General features: G+C 41.0%; 1 protein-coding gene across 13 annotated transcripts in view; it reads right to left on the bottom strand.

Annotated features, from left to right (window-relative positions):
* Positions 1-16,852, bottom strand: part of GLIS3 (GLIS family zinc finger 3) — a 441,268-nt gene that overhangs the window by 34,620 nt on the left and 389,796 nt on the right. For all 13 annotated transcript variants that reach the window (XM_081281071.1, XM_081281074.1, XM_081281076.1 and 10 more), the window contains one exon: positions 10,093-10,261. In XM_081281071.1, coding sequence (XP_081137197.1) covers positions 10,093-10,261 — 169 coding nt within the window. The remainder of the gene's footprint in view (positions 1-10,092; positions 10,262-16,852) is intronic.

The raw sequence follows: 16,852 nt of genomic DNA, 5'->3' as shown, positions 1-16,852 counted from the left end.
ATTCCTGGCTGACTCATCTGGGTGACTATAGTATCTACTTATACTTCCCTTCTGTCTCACAAAAGAGACACTTGGACTCAGTTCAATCCAGATTTGTCCCCAAATGAATCACAGCACGTTACTGGGGGAACTGCAAATTGAATTCGGCTTCAGAGACAATCAAGACCAGCTTTTAGTAATGAAGAAACGGCCGCTGGGAAGTGTGGGTAATTGCAACACTGTCCATCTGGGCAAGACCAAAGCTGGCCAAGAGCTGTATGTCCATCTGAGGACTCAGTCCCGAAACAGGCAAAGAGCCGAATCTGTCCTCTGGAATAGCTTAGTGTTTCTGTCTCCTTATGAGAGGCTTCATATAATTCATCAGATTAGATAAAACCAAGACTCACAAATGATCACCTGAGCCTCCACTGAGCAGGATTAAAAAAGGACTGTAAAGGTGGCTGCAGGTGATCATCAAGATGATCATCAAGAGTTTTTAAAGGAGACTCCAGTATTAATCACAATGAGTGAGTGAGTGTTGAAATGAAAGGACAGAGTGCTTTGGAGGAAAGTTACCCCATTTGGGCATAGGAAGCAATCTGTATGTCAGGAAAACAAAGTCATTAATGCCCAAGGCACAGAAGTATTTTTTTTCCCTAGTAAATGCTTTATTAGGACCCAGGATATTGCTATTCCCCTCACCCCCCAATCCCCTGTGGCAATGAAAAGGAAGGAGAGGAGAACATTAGAGTATTATGTAGGAACGAGAGCTGAAGTTTTCTGGAGTATCTTGACTACAGAACTGGCTGTGATTCCACTGTTTGTTTCAGATCCGATGTGATGGGGAGAGAGAAAAGAAAAGTTGGGTTCTGCCAGATTTTTGTTTTTCAAAAACCACCAACCAGAAGAAAGTTTATCCAGAGAGGTCTTAGACATTTGATATAAAATAAATTCTGCTATTAAAAAAAAAGTTCTGCAATGATATCATCACTTGGGCCACTGTAAGTTGGCCAAATCAAGGGGAGTAATTCATGGCCCTGTGGCAAATGGAAGACTCTTTCTCTTGTTCAGGATGGTGTCAGACATAACGTTCAATCTGTTTTGCAACAGAATGCATTGGATGAGAGATAAACATTCATAAAAGAGTGTAATGGGAATGCCAGATGAGAACTGAGAAAAATCTAAGTGTTATTTCTGGCTAAACATGAGAACAGGAGGCATAGGTATACAAAAATGGACTAAACCATGCCTTTTTGTGTTTTCAAAAAGCAAACACAGGTCTCTTGAAGACACCAGAAGAACTCTAAGAACCAACTTCAAGCACAGTACTTCTGCCAAGTATGGTTAGGTGTCTTTGGAAGTCACTGCCAAATAAGTCTTCAAAAGTCAATATAATCTGTAAATTTTAAGAGAAACTAACTGGGTAGTGCCTTGGCAGCAATGACATGTACTGTTTACATGTGTTCATTTTTTCATTGTCAGATGTCAAGTTACTATTGTAGCAACAACAAAGGAAATTTTCTGCACCTGTCCTGAAGACAAGACTCAACATTTGACTGGAGAAATGAACTAGAGGAAACAGCATATATTAAAAGACTCCACAATCAGAGAAGGGTTCTTGACTCTCACAGATGGAAAGAGTATAAATCCCTGGATGTTTACTACCATCTTGTGTCTCCAGAACCTTATTCAGTAACCTGGGAAAATAAGTATTTAATAAATGTTCATTGCATTTTGAGCAATCTCGAAACTGTTGAGACTAGGAGGACTCTCGTTAATAAACTAACAGTATTATGCATTATTAGATGATTGTGAGCTTTTGAGGGCCAGGGGCAGAATATTATAGTTTGGATGTGAGGTGTCCCTCATAAGCTCATGTATGAGACAATGTAAGAAGATTTAGAAGAGAAATAATTGGGTTATGAGAGCTTTAATGGAATGAATGAGTGAATCAATCACCTGATGGGATTAATTGAGTGGTTATTGAAGGTGAGTAGGGTATGGCTGGAGGAGGATGGTCATTGGGGAGTGGCTTTAGGGTACACAATTATATTTGGCAACTGGAGATCTATTTGTCTGCTTTCTGATCATCATGTGAACTGCTTCCCTCCACCACACTCATCCGCTCTATGTTCAGCCTCATCTTGAGTCCTAAAGAATGGAGCTATGGACTGAGACTCTGAAACCATGAGCCCCCAAACAAACTCTTCCTCATCTACCATTGTTCTGGTTGGGTCCTTTAGTCACAGCAATGAAAAAAAGCTGACTAAAACAACTGCTACTGAGGAGTTACTATAGATTATGCTCTGCCAGTTCCCAGCTTGATAGTGACATAGACTGGCTTCAGACTTGGTACCAATTTGTGTCCAAGCACATGAAACATTTGCTCAGTTGGTGCAAATGTCCCCTTTGACATCATCATGTTTGTCCAGAGACCACAGTTTGTGATTCTGAGAGGTGAACATCTTTTCAAGAGAATGGTCCTAATCATTTACTCTGAAGAGAAAAATGACTAAATCAGTTAACTTTTTTTTTAATCTTAAAACTAAATAGAAAGCAATAAAAGATTTTTTTCTCAGAAAAAGAAGCAAAAAAGATTTATTCAAACAACTGTACCTCTTAGTTTCTGCTCACTTGACAGTCTCCTCACCACTAATAAATAGATAGTCCTTCAGTTACAAAGAGATAATCTATTAGCAACTAAGTCTCCTGAACGTCCCTGAAAAAAGACCATGATTTCTAGATCATACTGTTAAAAAAGTAGTGTTTTTTCTTAGAATAGCCTATTTTACGTCAGAGAGAAGGCATTTTGGAATATGTGATGTCTTGATTTGAGTGAGAATGGCTGTTGGGCTTTCACTTAGCTCCATATGACTTGCTGGAGAAAAGAAACACACACTGATATGCTTGAATAATACTATGGCTTAGTGACACTACCACATACCATGGTTGTTTCATGCTAATGCATTACTGTAGAGGTTGCAAGAAAAGGAATTCCATTTTACCTCAATCCTTCCTTCTTACCGTCATGACTCACTTTCCTGACCAAAAATCTAAGGGGACTAAAAAAACATTGTCTTGAGCTTACATGAGGTACAGTTTTTGGAATGTGGGAACAAAATAAAGATGGGTGATTTGGCTTTTCAGAGGTTGACTTCTCTGGCACTTACAAAATAGCTCCTTTTATAAACATCCTAATTAGCTGTTTTTTTTGATGTGTGATTATAATTAAGCTAGAATCAATACATCAAATACAAATACACTGAAGAACCAATGTTTTTTTTCAAAATATGATTACATGTAAAACGATCTGATGCAAAAAATATATTGGTACCACCAATCTAGCCTTTTACTTGGTAAATTGGGCATGCAGGTTCACAGCAATGCTTCTGCTTTCCCAGGAAGTGATCTGAAGGAGAATGAACAGATGGAGGAGTGATAATCATGTGCTCAGGGTTATGATTCCTTTTCCAGAATAATAAGGAATCATAGGGGTAGTCCTCCCTATTATCCACATCCATTCATTCCATAGAATTCCTTAGATCCCTTTAGAAGCACTGAGGGTTACAAACAGGTGGTTGTCAAACTAGTGTCTATCTTCTGGGAGCTTCCTGTGTAGTGGAATAAAATCAAGTCAGTAAAAAAATAAAAAAATGCAATTTCAGGGGGTGAAATGTTAATGAAGAAAAACATAGAGCAAAGCTAAAGAACAGAGTGAAGTTAGAGAAGGAAAGTTTTAGAGAATAGTCCAGAAAAGCCTCTCTGAAAGGCAACACTTGAACCAACACCAGAAGTGAAAACACAAGTCATGAAGTTCTGGTGAAAGAGCCTTTCAGGTTTCAGGAACAGCAAGGCCTGGAGGTGAGATAAGTCAGTGTTTCCTAGGAACACTAAGAAGGCTGGTGTGAACTAAGAGGGTAGTAATGGTAGGCAAATTTGGTTGAGTTCAAACCACAGAGGTCCACGTATGCTACAAACAAGACTTTGGATTTTATTCCAAGTATGATGGGGAGGGATCTGGTCAGGAAAGAGATGATTTAACTTATATTGTAAAGAAAAGTTCTTGTGGTATAGAACAAAGGCCCTGTATGTTGGTGGCATCAGAGTGGAAGATTGTGGACAGACAAGATGAGATGTGGAGACACACATTAGAAAACTATTTTACTTGAGATGGGAGGGGATGGTGGCTTGAACTTGGGTGGAGGAATGGCATTGATTTGACTTGAAATGTAGTTTAGGAACCTACAATTAATCAGATGTGATTGTTTGGGAAAAGGAAGGATCGAAGTTGACTCCCAGACTTTTTTTTGGAGGGGACAGGGGGCTGGGGATTGAATTCAGGGCCTTGTGCATGTGAGACAAGCACTCTACCAACTGAGCTATAGCCCCAGCCCCTGCTTTTTTGTTTTTTAACAGTAAACTGAAGATAGCTCTTCAATTTCTATTTTCAAGGCTAGGAATTGTCTGCCTCAGTATCACTCACACCACTGACATTAGGAATAACTCTTAGTACATTCAGCGGTTCTCAAGAAGGGTGTAGAGGGAAAAGGTGTAACTATGTGCAACTGTGTATTGGGAGAGGTGGGTTTGGGGCCCCACTTCTTAATACTGACTGTGGAAGTCACCTTTCTAGAAAGAAACTGATCCCCTCATAGGTATTAAACAAAGATAACAGTCTGACTTCTGAACAGAAAGTACTATAGCCCAAAGAGAAAGACGGGTTCTCATGATACAAGGTGAGCTCCACAGCGACAGACTCTACCATTGGGTAATGAGGAGTCAGGTGGAAAATAAAGGCTGTTTATGGCTCATATTTGTGTTATGACTATGGATTTTCCCAACTATTCCAACGATCAATATTGATGAACTTTATTATCTGTGTCTATTTGTTGCCCTAGAAGTGAATTATGTTTCTGTGATATACATCAAGGAGCCTTTGTTTAATGCTCACTGAGTAAAATGCTACTACACACACAGCCATGTGGCTGACTCTGAGTCATAGTCAGCTCTTCTCTAATATCATAGAGACAAGTGAGGCCAAGTTCTCGCTGATGCTACAGCTCCAATTTCCAAATGTCTGTCATTTTGCTTCTACCATGAAGGCTATTTTAAAAAGCAGTATTTTTTTTCTTTTAATACTCAGTGACTCTTCAAAGTCCTGATAGGTCATGACCATATAAAACACACACTTGGAATTACAAAAGACAAAACTCTCTCTTCAAATTGAACGGAAAAGAAAAATGTAAAACCCATAGTGCTACTTCACCAGTCCAAGAGGCACAAAGGATAGGATAGCCTCTGGCTGACAGATTGCCGAATGAACCAGTTTTTCCTATTCCTTGTCATTTCTTCTGGCTGGCACAGAATGCATTCTGAAATTTTTGTGGGTGGACAACAGGCACATTTGGCATGTTTGCCAGAGTTTCCACATTCTTTATTGGTCCAATACAGAAATTCTTGTGCTCAAGATAAAGCCCGCACTCCTGAATGTGGCTGATGAGGTTCCTTCCTTTCTTGGTCGCACACTCAGTGCCGCACTTGTTTGTGCTCTTCCCTCTTAACTGTTGCACACAACCTGTGTTGATACACCTCTCTTGCCCACAGACTGTCCAGTTTCAGGGAGACCTTTCTTCCTCTGTTTCTCCCTTCTCAACATTTGGATGACATGTGATTTCTGTGTACTTTCACAGCCCCCTATATCATCTTTTCTTAATGCTCCAAATTATCCTGCCTAAGTGGTCTGCCATCAATGCTCCAAGAGGGCAGGGCTTTTATTAGTCCTGTTCACCACTCTATCATCAATTTCCAGCATATTGCTGGAATACCAGCTAAGTGAAAGACTCAATGAACAAATGAGCTCCTAATGCCGAAATAGAGCATGATAACCTTTAGTATTTTATATGATTCTTAAAATTATTTTATATACTAGGAGAATATGTGGAGAGAAAGAAAGAGACTGAAAAGAGATGAATGAGTGAACACACCAATGCCTTTGATTGCTCAGGAAATCCTGGAGAGGGAAGAACAGCAAAGTAGCAAGCAGCAGAGAATGCAGAGTATCAGGCTTCCGGTATTCAAGACCACATGAAAGCACTGAAGTGAACCCCAGTAGTGGAAGGTGATAAAGGATCCTTAGCAATGTGCATGTGTGTGCGCCTGAATGTATGTATTAGAGCAACTAGGCAGTGTATCAATGTATGGAGTTTACATAAGATGATGGGAACTTTTAAGAATCAAGGCCATTGCCCATCCAAACAATAAATCAAGAAGACCATTCCTTTTTAGGAACCTCCCACCTGGACAATGGCAATTGACAAGGACTTCCTGTTTCCTATGTATTCCTCTCAATGGTCTTTTTCCCTTGTTAAATATTCCTCAGGATATACCATTGCATAACTCAGATAAAGGCACTCTGGAGGTTATGAGGACACTTAAGGTTCCTGCCCACCAAAAGCAAATAACCCAGATAGCAAGGTAACATCTGATAAATGGTAAATCCACAGTACAGATATTATGAACTAAGTAATTCAACAGGCAGACCTGTTTCTGTGGGCTATGAGAGGCAGGGAGGCTTCTAATGTTGAGAACTAAGCTGAGATTCAAAGGAAGGGTAGTAAATAGACAAGGACAGGAATGAAGGAAAGTCTTCAGAAATAAAGCCTCAATTAAGGTGTAAAACAAGCAAACTAAGTCAGAAGTAGTAAGCAAAGCTGACTTGACTGGAAGTGAAGAACAGAATTAAAAAGCCATTCAATAAAAAATGGCTGCCACCTTTAACCCTTAGTGTCTAGGCAGGCAATCTGTGGTTGGTTCACAAGTCTCTGTCACTACTGCAGAGCACATATTTGTGGACTTCAGAAGGCAGGGAAGTGGCTAGTATTCTCTTATTTAAGATGAGTGACACAAACCCAGCTCACTGGTAGAGCATCTAACATTTCTCCATTTCAAAAAGAGACTTCCATCAATATTTTTGGTATGATCTAACAGACAAACTGTGAAACCCAATTAATTAACATGTTCAAATATTGCAGAGTTCCTCTCATGGGAAGCCACGGTTACAAAGTACCACTAGTGTGCTGGACATGACATAGTAAAACAACACTTCCCATAAGTTTAAATCAACATTGGGTGATGTGGTACAGTACTGCTAAAATCACTGAAATGATGTGTCATTCAGATAATATTTCAAAATAAAAATGGAACCTCATCAAGTTGAGAGAACTCGCATTTATTTTATTTATTTTTTATTTTATGATGGTGAAGATCAAAGAACCTGATGCTAGATGGGTAGATGTAGTAGACCTTTCCTGACTTCTGACAGTGACTCAGCCCATTTTATTAACAAGCTAAAGCTAAGTAAATGATGAATCAATGCCCACAAAGCAGGAAAAGATGCCAGCAACCCACTAAAAATCCCAAAGTGTGATAAACCTATTTCCGTTAAGAAAACTGCTAGAGTTTTTACTGGGAGATTTCCCAGGCAAACAGAGGCAAAGATATATAAACCCCAAACGGAAGGTAAGCACATTTCCTCTTCGTGTTTTTATCCGGGTCACTAATAAAAACACAGTGAATAATTCAGGGCTGTTACATGTCATCCTCTTCACCAAACCTGATTGGAAGAGATAACCTGCCACACTCACAATTGCTCACATTCAGTTGGGTTGGTACTGGGTCAGGACACACATCCTGCAGAAGAGTAGGGCAGCAAGGAAAGCCACCAAAGTACAAACGTCCACCAACCCACACAGAATACTATCCCATCCCTTTTCTCCATCTTCTATTCCATGATTATTTATATTATCAACCACTGTGGATCACTTAACAGCATCTTCTGGCTTCCCTACCCGAATCCCTCAGTAATGCCGAGGTCCCATCTACCCGAGTATCCACAGCTAAGCTACTGCATGCCTGCTTCATACCATATAACATGCTAGGCGTGTTACCTTCTTTGGTTCATTTAATTCTAATTCCCTGTAAGTTGCAAACGAGGTCTCAAAAAGCTCAGAGTAATAGTAACAAAAACAGCATGGTATTGGCACCAAAATAGGCTGGTAGACCAATGGTACAGAAGAGAGGACACAGAGACTAACCCACAAAATTACAATTATTTTATATTAGACAAATGTGCCAAAAACATGCACTGGAGAAAAGATAGCATCTTTAACAAATGGTGCTGGGAAAACTGGAAATCCATTTGCAACAAAATGAAATTAAACCCCTATCTCCCACCATGCACAAAACTTAACTCAAAATGGATCAAGGACCTAGAAATTAAACCAGAGACTCTGCGTCTAATAGAAGAAAAAGAAAGGCCTAATCTTCATCATGTGGGATTAGGCCCCAACTTCCTTAATAAAACTCCTATAGTGCAAGAATTAAAATAAAGAATCAATAAATGGGATGGGATCAAATTAAAAGGTTTCTTCTCAGCAAAAGAAACAATCTGTGAGGTGAACAGAGAGCCTACATCTTGGGAGCAATTTTTTACCCCTCACACATCAGATAGAACACTAATCTCTAGGGTACATAAAGAACTCAAAAAGCTAACCACAGAAAAAACAAATAATCCAATAAAAAATGGGCCAAGGACCTGAACAGAAACTTCTCAGAAGAGGATATACAATCAATCAACAAATACAAGAAAAAATGCTCATCATCTCTAGCAATCAGAGAAATGCAAATCAAAACTACTCTAAGATATCATCTCACTCCAGTCAGAATGGTAGCTATTATGAAGACAAACAACAATAAGTATTGGCGAGGATTTTGGGGAAATCCCAACTTCAATTACTCCATTATCTTGTCCCCATGAGGTCAATACAATTGTGTTTCTTTCCAATAAAAAGCCCATAATGGGTCTTTGCTTACAGTAGGATAAGAGGGGAAATTCCTCATCATAGCATTCAAAATATGGTCCCACAAGAGCCGGTCCACCGTTATCATGATGTGCCTCCATCAGCCATGTGCACCATAGAGGCCCACTATCCGAGACCTCCCTGATGTGCCTCCTCTCCTACCTCACATCTTGTACATGTTCTTCTTATTGTCAGGGATGCTATTTTGCATTTATTCATCTGGAAGAGCCTTGGCTTTCCCTCAATGCCTAGATCACTTTACTTACTATGCAGATTCTTCTTTTGGTTTGTGATATTCAAAAGCACACAGGAGCAGAAATATGAGAAGGGTTCATCAAAATCTCTGGAGCCAGTAGATAATTCAGAAGTAAGAATATCATGAAGGTAAGAGTTGTTTATAGATTCTCCCCCAGAAAACTTTATTCGAGTTACATCAATGTAAAGTTTCCAGTGAACAGCCAGCTCCCTTCTGGTCTATGGCTTTTTATGCTCTGCTCCTAAGCTCCTGCACTTTGGATCTTGAATGTTCCCCATTGGGCATGTGTTGAAGAATAGGCCACCAGCCTGTGGCACTACTGGGAGGTAATGGAACCTTTAAAAGGTGGGGCCTAGTGGAAGGAAGCTAGGTTACGGGGGCATGCCCTTGCAGGGGATATTGAGACGTCCATTCCTTCCCATCTCTCTTTGGTCTTGGTTGCAATGAGGGGAACAGGCCTCCTCCGCCATGTTCTTCCACTATGATGAAATGTGCTGCCACAGACCAAAGAAACATGGCCATGTAACCATGAACTCAAACCTCTGAACCCAGGAGCCCAAACAAACCTTTCCTCCTTATAGGTTCATTATCTCAGGTATTTTACCAAAGTAATTAATGCTAACACACACGCTTACACTACTATCTAACTGGGGTACCATCTTACATCTGGAAAACACCTCAGCCTATGCATATATTACCTTAAAATTGAGTCCCTAAAATAAACTATGGAAAAGTGGAAAAGACAGGGACATCCTGATGCAGCTTTCCAGCACCTGACACTTTAGCAGCTTTGCCAATACTGTTTTCTAATGGAAAAATATAACAGATAATGAGATATTTGGTCTCTGTGCTTTGTGTATGCTACTTTTAAAATGTCACCTTTGGGTAACTCAACCCACCAACGGATTATTAATAAAATTCAGCAACTGTCAAAGCTCTTCTCCGTGGAGAAAAGTTTGGCGACGACACCTATTACGAGAGAGAGACAGATGGCCTTACCTCTCAGCTCCTGCGTCCACAGCTGTGAGTGGAGGTAACTGGGAGGAGGGGTTGTGGGGGCTCCCCTGTACATTATGTCCTGGAGAAGGGTGACTGACAGGATGTGGGGGTGGCCCGGCCCCAGCAGCTGTTCCACTTCGGCTTGAATGATTGCTGGAGAAAATGGGAGCTGAAATCAAGGGAAAAGAAGCATGAGACTCACCCCAAAGGAAGCACACATTTTTTAAATATTGAAGGCTGACAGGAAGCATATTTTAGGGGCTTGTTTGTTTTTCTCTGGGTGGCTTTCAGGGAATGGTTCTCCCCTTCTTGGATATACACAGCTTTTGTGTTTGTGGTGGAACAGGTTCCTTGGCTAATATGCCTAACCGCCATCTCAGGAGCTCACATTCACTCGCTCAAGGCTGGTGTTCACGGTCTGTCTCCTAAGAGCTGCCCTGCCCTGCCAGTTCCCTGTCTGGCCACTGTATAATTAATCAATCTTATACTGTTTGCATCTATTCAAAGGTTTCTGTGTGCATGCTTTTTAGTCACAGAGGATGAAAGTCAGGTAACAGAATATTTGGTCAGCTGACAAGGAATGGCACAAGACTGTCAGTAACACCCCCCCCCCACCCCGCTGCAGGGAGCCACAGGGAGTCAGTTGGGTGGCTCTGCCAATGCTCAATCAATGTAATGAGAATGGAGCTCTGCTGATCCCAGCATCAGCGCAAGATCCTATATCCTTTTCACTTTTTAACTTTAGAGTCTAACTGACCCCACACATTTCCTGGATAGTGTGATGAATAAACTTGGTCTTCATCAAAATAAAAAAGAAGTGCTCTCCCAAGACCACAAAATAGGAAAATGGGGGTCTCAATCACAGCATGTGGGGGGGGTCTTCCCCCACTGTTGCCTATTGTGATACAGATTATGAGTTTAGAGCTCCATTTGTTGGGGCAGTCTTGCCTTTGAGAATTGTATGTGACCTCAAACTTGAATATGTGCCCATTTAAATCAGCTAATTGGTACTATGTCGCAGAAAAACTTGGGGCTTGTCACTTTCAGAGTCTATCAGAGAGGATCTCAGTGTCTGGGACCCACTCTGCAGACACCTCATTATGCGCAATCACACTGGCATCATTACATGGACTCTCTGAACTTCCTTCTCTGTACAACGCTATCCATGCTCAGCTCTATACCCATATCTGCTCTTTTGGAACTTAGACTGCTGATATCAAAGAATAAATGGATTTTTTTAAAATAAAAGAAATCAGGTTTGGGATTAAGAAAGAGAAGACACATTATCAAAAAGAGTTGAAAGTTTAAAAGTTCAGGGAGTAGTATTTTTAGACCAGTACCTCTTTCCTCCAACCTTTCCAGGATAGAATTAAGACCCCGGATGACCCAGCCCCCAAATCCTAATCCAATGGAACAAGAGTTCAAGTACTTAAAGGAACATGTGAAGAGGCAGAATTACCATCTTCCCGCTCAAAAAGCTACTGACAGGGGTGTGATCTGATTTGAAGGGTTTATTTCTGGTAAATCAGCATTCTGTCAGGTTAAGGCTTGTCCTCAGAAGTCTGCATCCTCCAGAGCCCTCAGCATCCTGAAGAGGTAGTGAGGCCAGAAAGTGCTTACCAGCTCAAAAGGCAAGGCAAAGCCTCTGTTGTGTGCGTCAGCCTCTATAAAAGTTGCACATTTGCAAACTCACTAGAGTCACCTTATGAATCACTACCCTCATTTATGCTCTGCTAGCTCAGGGAACCACAATTCTGCTTGTATTCCAAATAATAATTTTACTCAGGGGAAAAGGCTATTTGGATCAACTGTGGCAATAGTTTTAACACTGGTGTTTGTCAGCATGGAGCTTGGTGTTTTATATACTATTCCAGAAACTAATGGAATAATAAGAGGTCACAGAGACACTGGGAAAATGCGGCTAACTCCCCCTGCCCCAATTTAGTGTACAAATGTTAGCTTGTTGTTGTTGTAGTTGCTGAATACACCCATCACTTATTTTTCCTCTGGAGGTATTTCTGTAGTATGTCTTTGTGTTTATCACAAGGGAAGCATTGCCCTTGCTGTTTACAACCCAGTGGGCAACAGGGAACTTGTGGTGCATACTCTATGCTCTACTCTGTGGTACCACAGAAAATGTGGTATTTCCCAGTGGTCTCTATTAACTACTTTGCTACATTTGGTATTAGCACAATGAAGTAGGCTGGAAATTTTAGTATTGTTCATAGCCTGTCACTCACTCAAAGTCAGAATTGGTTGAAGGTCTGTTCTTCATCTTATTTAACAGTCAGGACCAACCATTCATTATCCATCCATCCATCCATCCATCATCCACCATTATTTTTAATTCAATATTTATTAAGTATCTACTACACATTAGCCACTCTACATTTGTGAATCTCTGTCATTGAGGAGGTTGCAACCCAGCCAGGGGAAAAAAACTTGTTTACATCAATTCTACAAAAATACCAAGACTTAATAATAGTATAGAGCATTGAACTTCAAAGCACTTTAATACACTATTTTATTTATGGCTCCACAATACCCCCTAAGCTTTGGCCAAACAAGACATCTGACTACATCTCAAACAATTCATGGCCATTTATACTACTGTGCTTTTGCTCATAATGTCCTCTACCTCATTATGCTCTGAGCAGACAATTATTCCGCAAACACTTAAGGAGTACCTCCCACGTAGCAGACAAGGAGCTAGGTCTTGGGGTATACTAGGGAACAAGACATCCTTGGTGCCTGGTATCTCCAACAACATTGTGTTTGTTGAATGAGCAAAGACAAACCCACTCTAAATGCCAATGGACTCCATTGTGGGGCTCAGTGTGTAGGACATGGACAGAAAGGAACTTTTACCTACCAACTCCTATTCCCATTGGTCAAGGGTTGCCCCAGGGAAGTGTTAATTTCCATACTTCCAGGTATGCATATGTCCCAGAGTGGAGCACTGGAGAAAACTTGGGGCAGAAAACAGGGGCATGTGGTGCAGTTGATGCGAGGGACCCTCAAGCTATGCCTGTTTAGCTGGCTGCCACAGCAATGGCCAGGAGAGGTAAGTGGTGGAGAGGGTGGGAGGCAATATATATAAGGGTCTGGTACAGGGCTAAAGGCTCAAGAACCTGTCTTCCAACTGTGCTGAGGTCCAGATGTGCCCAGGCCCTTTACTGCTAGAGCAGATTCATGACACCGAAATAGGAAGTGTTCTTCTGATAGGGGCCTCATAAGAATAAGAAACATAAGGCTTCAGAGTTCAATGTAAAGTTTCTGAGTTTGGAAGTATGCTGAACAACTTCTTATGGAGGATTTAATAAAAAATCACCCTGATGCTAAAACAAAGCACATGACCTCCTTCTTTTCATATTAAATGGTACGAGAAGTATAGGAAAATCTTGTTTCTGGTGAGAAACAACCTAGTTGTAAAAGCTTATAATTCAATGCCTATACAGATCACTTGGCATACAGAATTCAGGACAGGATTGCTGGTTGTAGATCACACCTGTGACTTAATAATGCCAAGAAATTTGGAGAAAATATTGAGACACTTTCTAATAGTCATCCAATTCCCATCTCACATACCCTTCTAATAAAATGAACAACTCTCTGGAGTCAGATAGCTATGGCTTCAATAGGATTGTCCCAAGCCTCTACCAAAGACCTGTATTTCTCAGAAATTGTCATTATGGCACAGAAAATGTCTTTTCAGTTTACACAACTTCTAGGAATATCTGATTTTATCACACTGCACATCCAGAAGCAATCTTAATTGCCATAGCCCAAGAATCTTTCAAATTTATTTATGCATTTGTTCAATAAAACACAATATTCCAGCACTTCCTTGGTACTAGGCAGGTGAGGCAGGTGCTTTGAGCCTGAAAACCTGCTGACTTCTCACAGACTTACCCACTACAAAACATGCTTACTGACTAATACTCAAACTTTGCCAAATGATTTCTAACCTTAGGAAGAAAATCTCCATGTTAGAATGAAATTGTGAGGTCATTCACAAAAGGAAAAATTTCCTTCCATGCACACTCAAAATGATTTTCCCAACTCAACCAAGGGGGCATACAATGCGGCCTATGGATCAAAGCATAAGGAAGAGAACGGATCCCTCCAGAAAACAGGACAATATTAACAAAACTGTTGTGATCAAATCAAGCAGCACACGCAGGCGGCCCACAGGGCGGCCTTCATTGCCTGTGTCACCTTGGGGGTCAGTGCTGTGTTCAAAGCTGGAAGAGGGCTTTTAAGTGAACTTCCAGTCATGGCTGATGACTGGCAGCTGGAACAACTGATTAGGCACGGCACAGGAACATATTGGAAATCCTTATTGCTTTTGTGATTAAGAGATGGTGAACTCCCCAAGGAAATAAAAACCTGGTCTTGTGATGAATACGTGAGCCTGGCTTGTAAGAGAAGCCCAGCAGCCCGCCACCCTGCTGCTTTGCCTTCTTTCTCTTTGGGGCCTGGCTTACAGCAGTTACCTACCCCTCTCCCCTAGAGGTAGGTGGAGGTGCCTCAGTGGGCTTTATAATTTCTACAGAGCAGCCTCTGTTGATCTATGTGGCTCTTAGATTCCATCTCATGGGCCATCGGGACTAAGGCATTCTAGGCTGGTGCCTTTAACTAGCCCAGGTTAATTAGGGTTAATAGGCAGCTCTCTCTGGCCAAATGAAAACTATTAATCTATATTTCTAATGGGTGTGGACAATGAAGCCTTGGGGCTACATCAACTGTGATGCACTCACTGGGAGGCAAGGTGTATAAATAGCATCCCCAAATAAAGACTGCTTTTTTTCCTTTTTTCAGGCCCATCCCCAGAGCTGGGGAAGTCAACCATAGACATCTCTTGGTAAATGTGTTTTCATCATTTTGGTGGGCAGGGATGAAGACCTCCCTGTCAGGCTGAAGTATATGCAATACACATTCCTATTCAAAACTGAACGGGAAGTTAGAGCTCTGCTTCTCAAGTTTTTTTTTTTTTTTTTTTTTTTTTTGCTTCTCAAGTTTGAATCATCAAATCAAAGAAATCATCAGAGCAAGATGTAGATTCTGCTTTGCTGAGTCTTGGGGACAAGGGATGTTGAGTTTCTAAATTCCTAACAAACCCTCCAAGTGATCCGGAGACCACACTGTGAGTAGCAGGTAGCCAGTTCCTATCTCAGCTGCATTTCATCTGCTTGCTGCCCCACACCAAGAAATCTGTAGTTAAGATTTAATGAGTACTTATCTCAAGTATTTTATAAACATGTTCCCAGTTTACCGGTGATAAACTTGAGGCCTAATCTGATTTCTGAGTGGGTTACCTGGCCTAGGCCTCTTGATGGGTAAATATTAAAGCTGGAATCTGAATCAGGATGATATATATCAGATCACATACCCCTGAACACCACCCTTATTGCTTCTCAATGGCAAGATGGGTTCAAGATAAAGAGAGTGTCATGTACCAGGACCTCTGAGCACTCTGTTTTGCAAAGGCTGCTGGCAGTTAAGAGGCACATGAACAGCCTTAACCATCATACTGTCAGTAAGAGTGAAAAAATTATATTCCCATTTCTGTTTCTGCCCATTCTAAAAGCACCTCAGCACTGACAAGAGAAGATTTCTGGCTCTGAAGTTTAATTCAGGCTAGAAATTAACTGAATTATTTGGTTTAGAAAACAAACAGCTGGTAGGAAATGTGCTTTTTCCCCAAATAAAGATTTCAGATGCTTGTCAGAGGCATATTGATCCTCTGGTGGGAACAGAAGGAAGGCCTGGAGGGGTTATTCATGAGCAATCAGCTGTATGCACCCTTTACCACAGTAAACACCATGTCCTGGGCTGAAAGGCTACTGTCAATACTGCACCAAGAAAAGATTCATGGCTGATCTGAAGCTACTGAGCTGCTTTACAAATCTGCATTTGGAATCGCTTAGGGTTCCTGAAGAGCCATGGTATTGCTCTGACTTATTCTCACAGGAAAAAGGAACCAGTCTTACCCACAGATGGTGAATACACTATAATGAGTGTCAGAGTAATGTTAGGATCATGAGAAATGACATTAATCGTTTGGTGACTGGTACATGAGAGGAGGTATGGGCTGACCATTCATTTCTTGGGCAGTATTTCCAGGGTCAAGGCACAGAGGGGTAAACTAATCAATGAAACCATGGTAAATCAGCTTTCACAGAGACATTAAAAAGAATTAGAGGACCCATGTGAACAGTGAACTCAATCTCGTTTCTCTTTCTCCCCAGAGGAGAAATTTGGACCTGGAAAGAGTTCGGGAAACAGTCAAGCCTCAATGGAAATTTTGGTTCCTTTGGCTTCATCAGAAATTGGGTGCTTGAGAGAGACAGTGTCAGGGTGATAACAAATGGAACAAAGCAAGCACAACGTGAGTCAGATAGAACTGTGTTGGCTGCTTGGCCTTAGTGATTACTCACAAAAAGAGTTCTGGGCAAGTCATTTAACCAGTCCCAATCTCTTCCTCTTAAATAAGCATAACCTAATACATAGAATTGCGAGAATTATATAATGCACAAAAAAATCCCACAAGCACAGTGCCTGAACTATAGCTAAATGCTCATAAATCACTGTTGCTATTATCTGTCTATGTTATTACAATTATTACCATTTTAATCAGATTAGAGAAAGACAAAGGCATATGTTGCTTTCAAATGGTAAATCTCCAATGAAGTATGATTTCCTGTCTAAATTACAGATGGAAGAATGCATATAAACTACAGACTAGAGTCCTTTTAAA

Source organism: Spermophilus citellus, assembly GCF_964194105.1.
Source record: "Spermophilus citellus genome assembly, chromosome: 2".
In the NCBI taxonomy this organism is placed as follows: domain Eukaryota; kingdom Metazoa; phylum Chordata; class Mammalia; order Rodentia; family Sciuridae; genus Spermophilus; species Spermophilus citellus.
The sequence above is the reverse complement of the archived record's forward strand: the minus strand, read 5'-3'. Positions and strand labels throughout refer to the sequence as shown.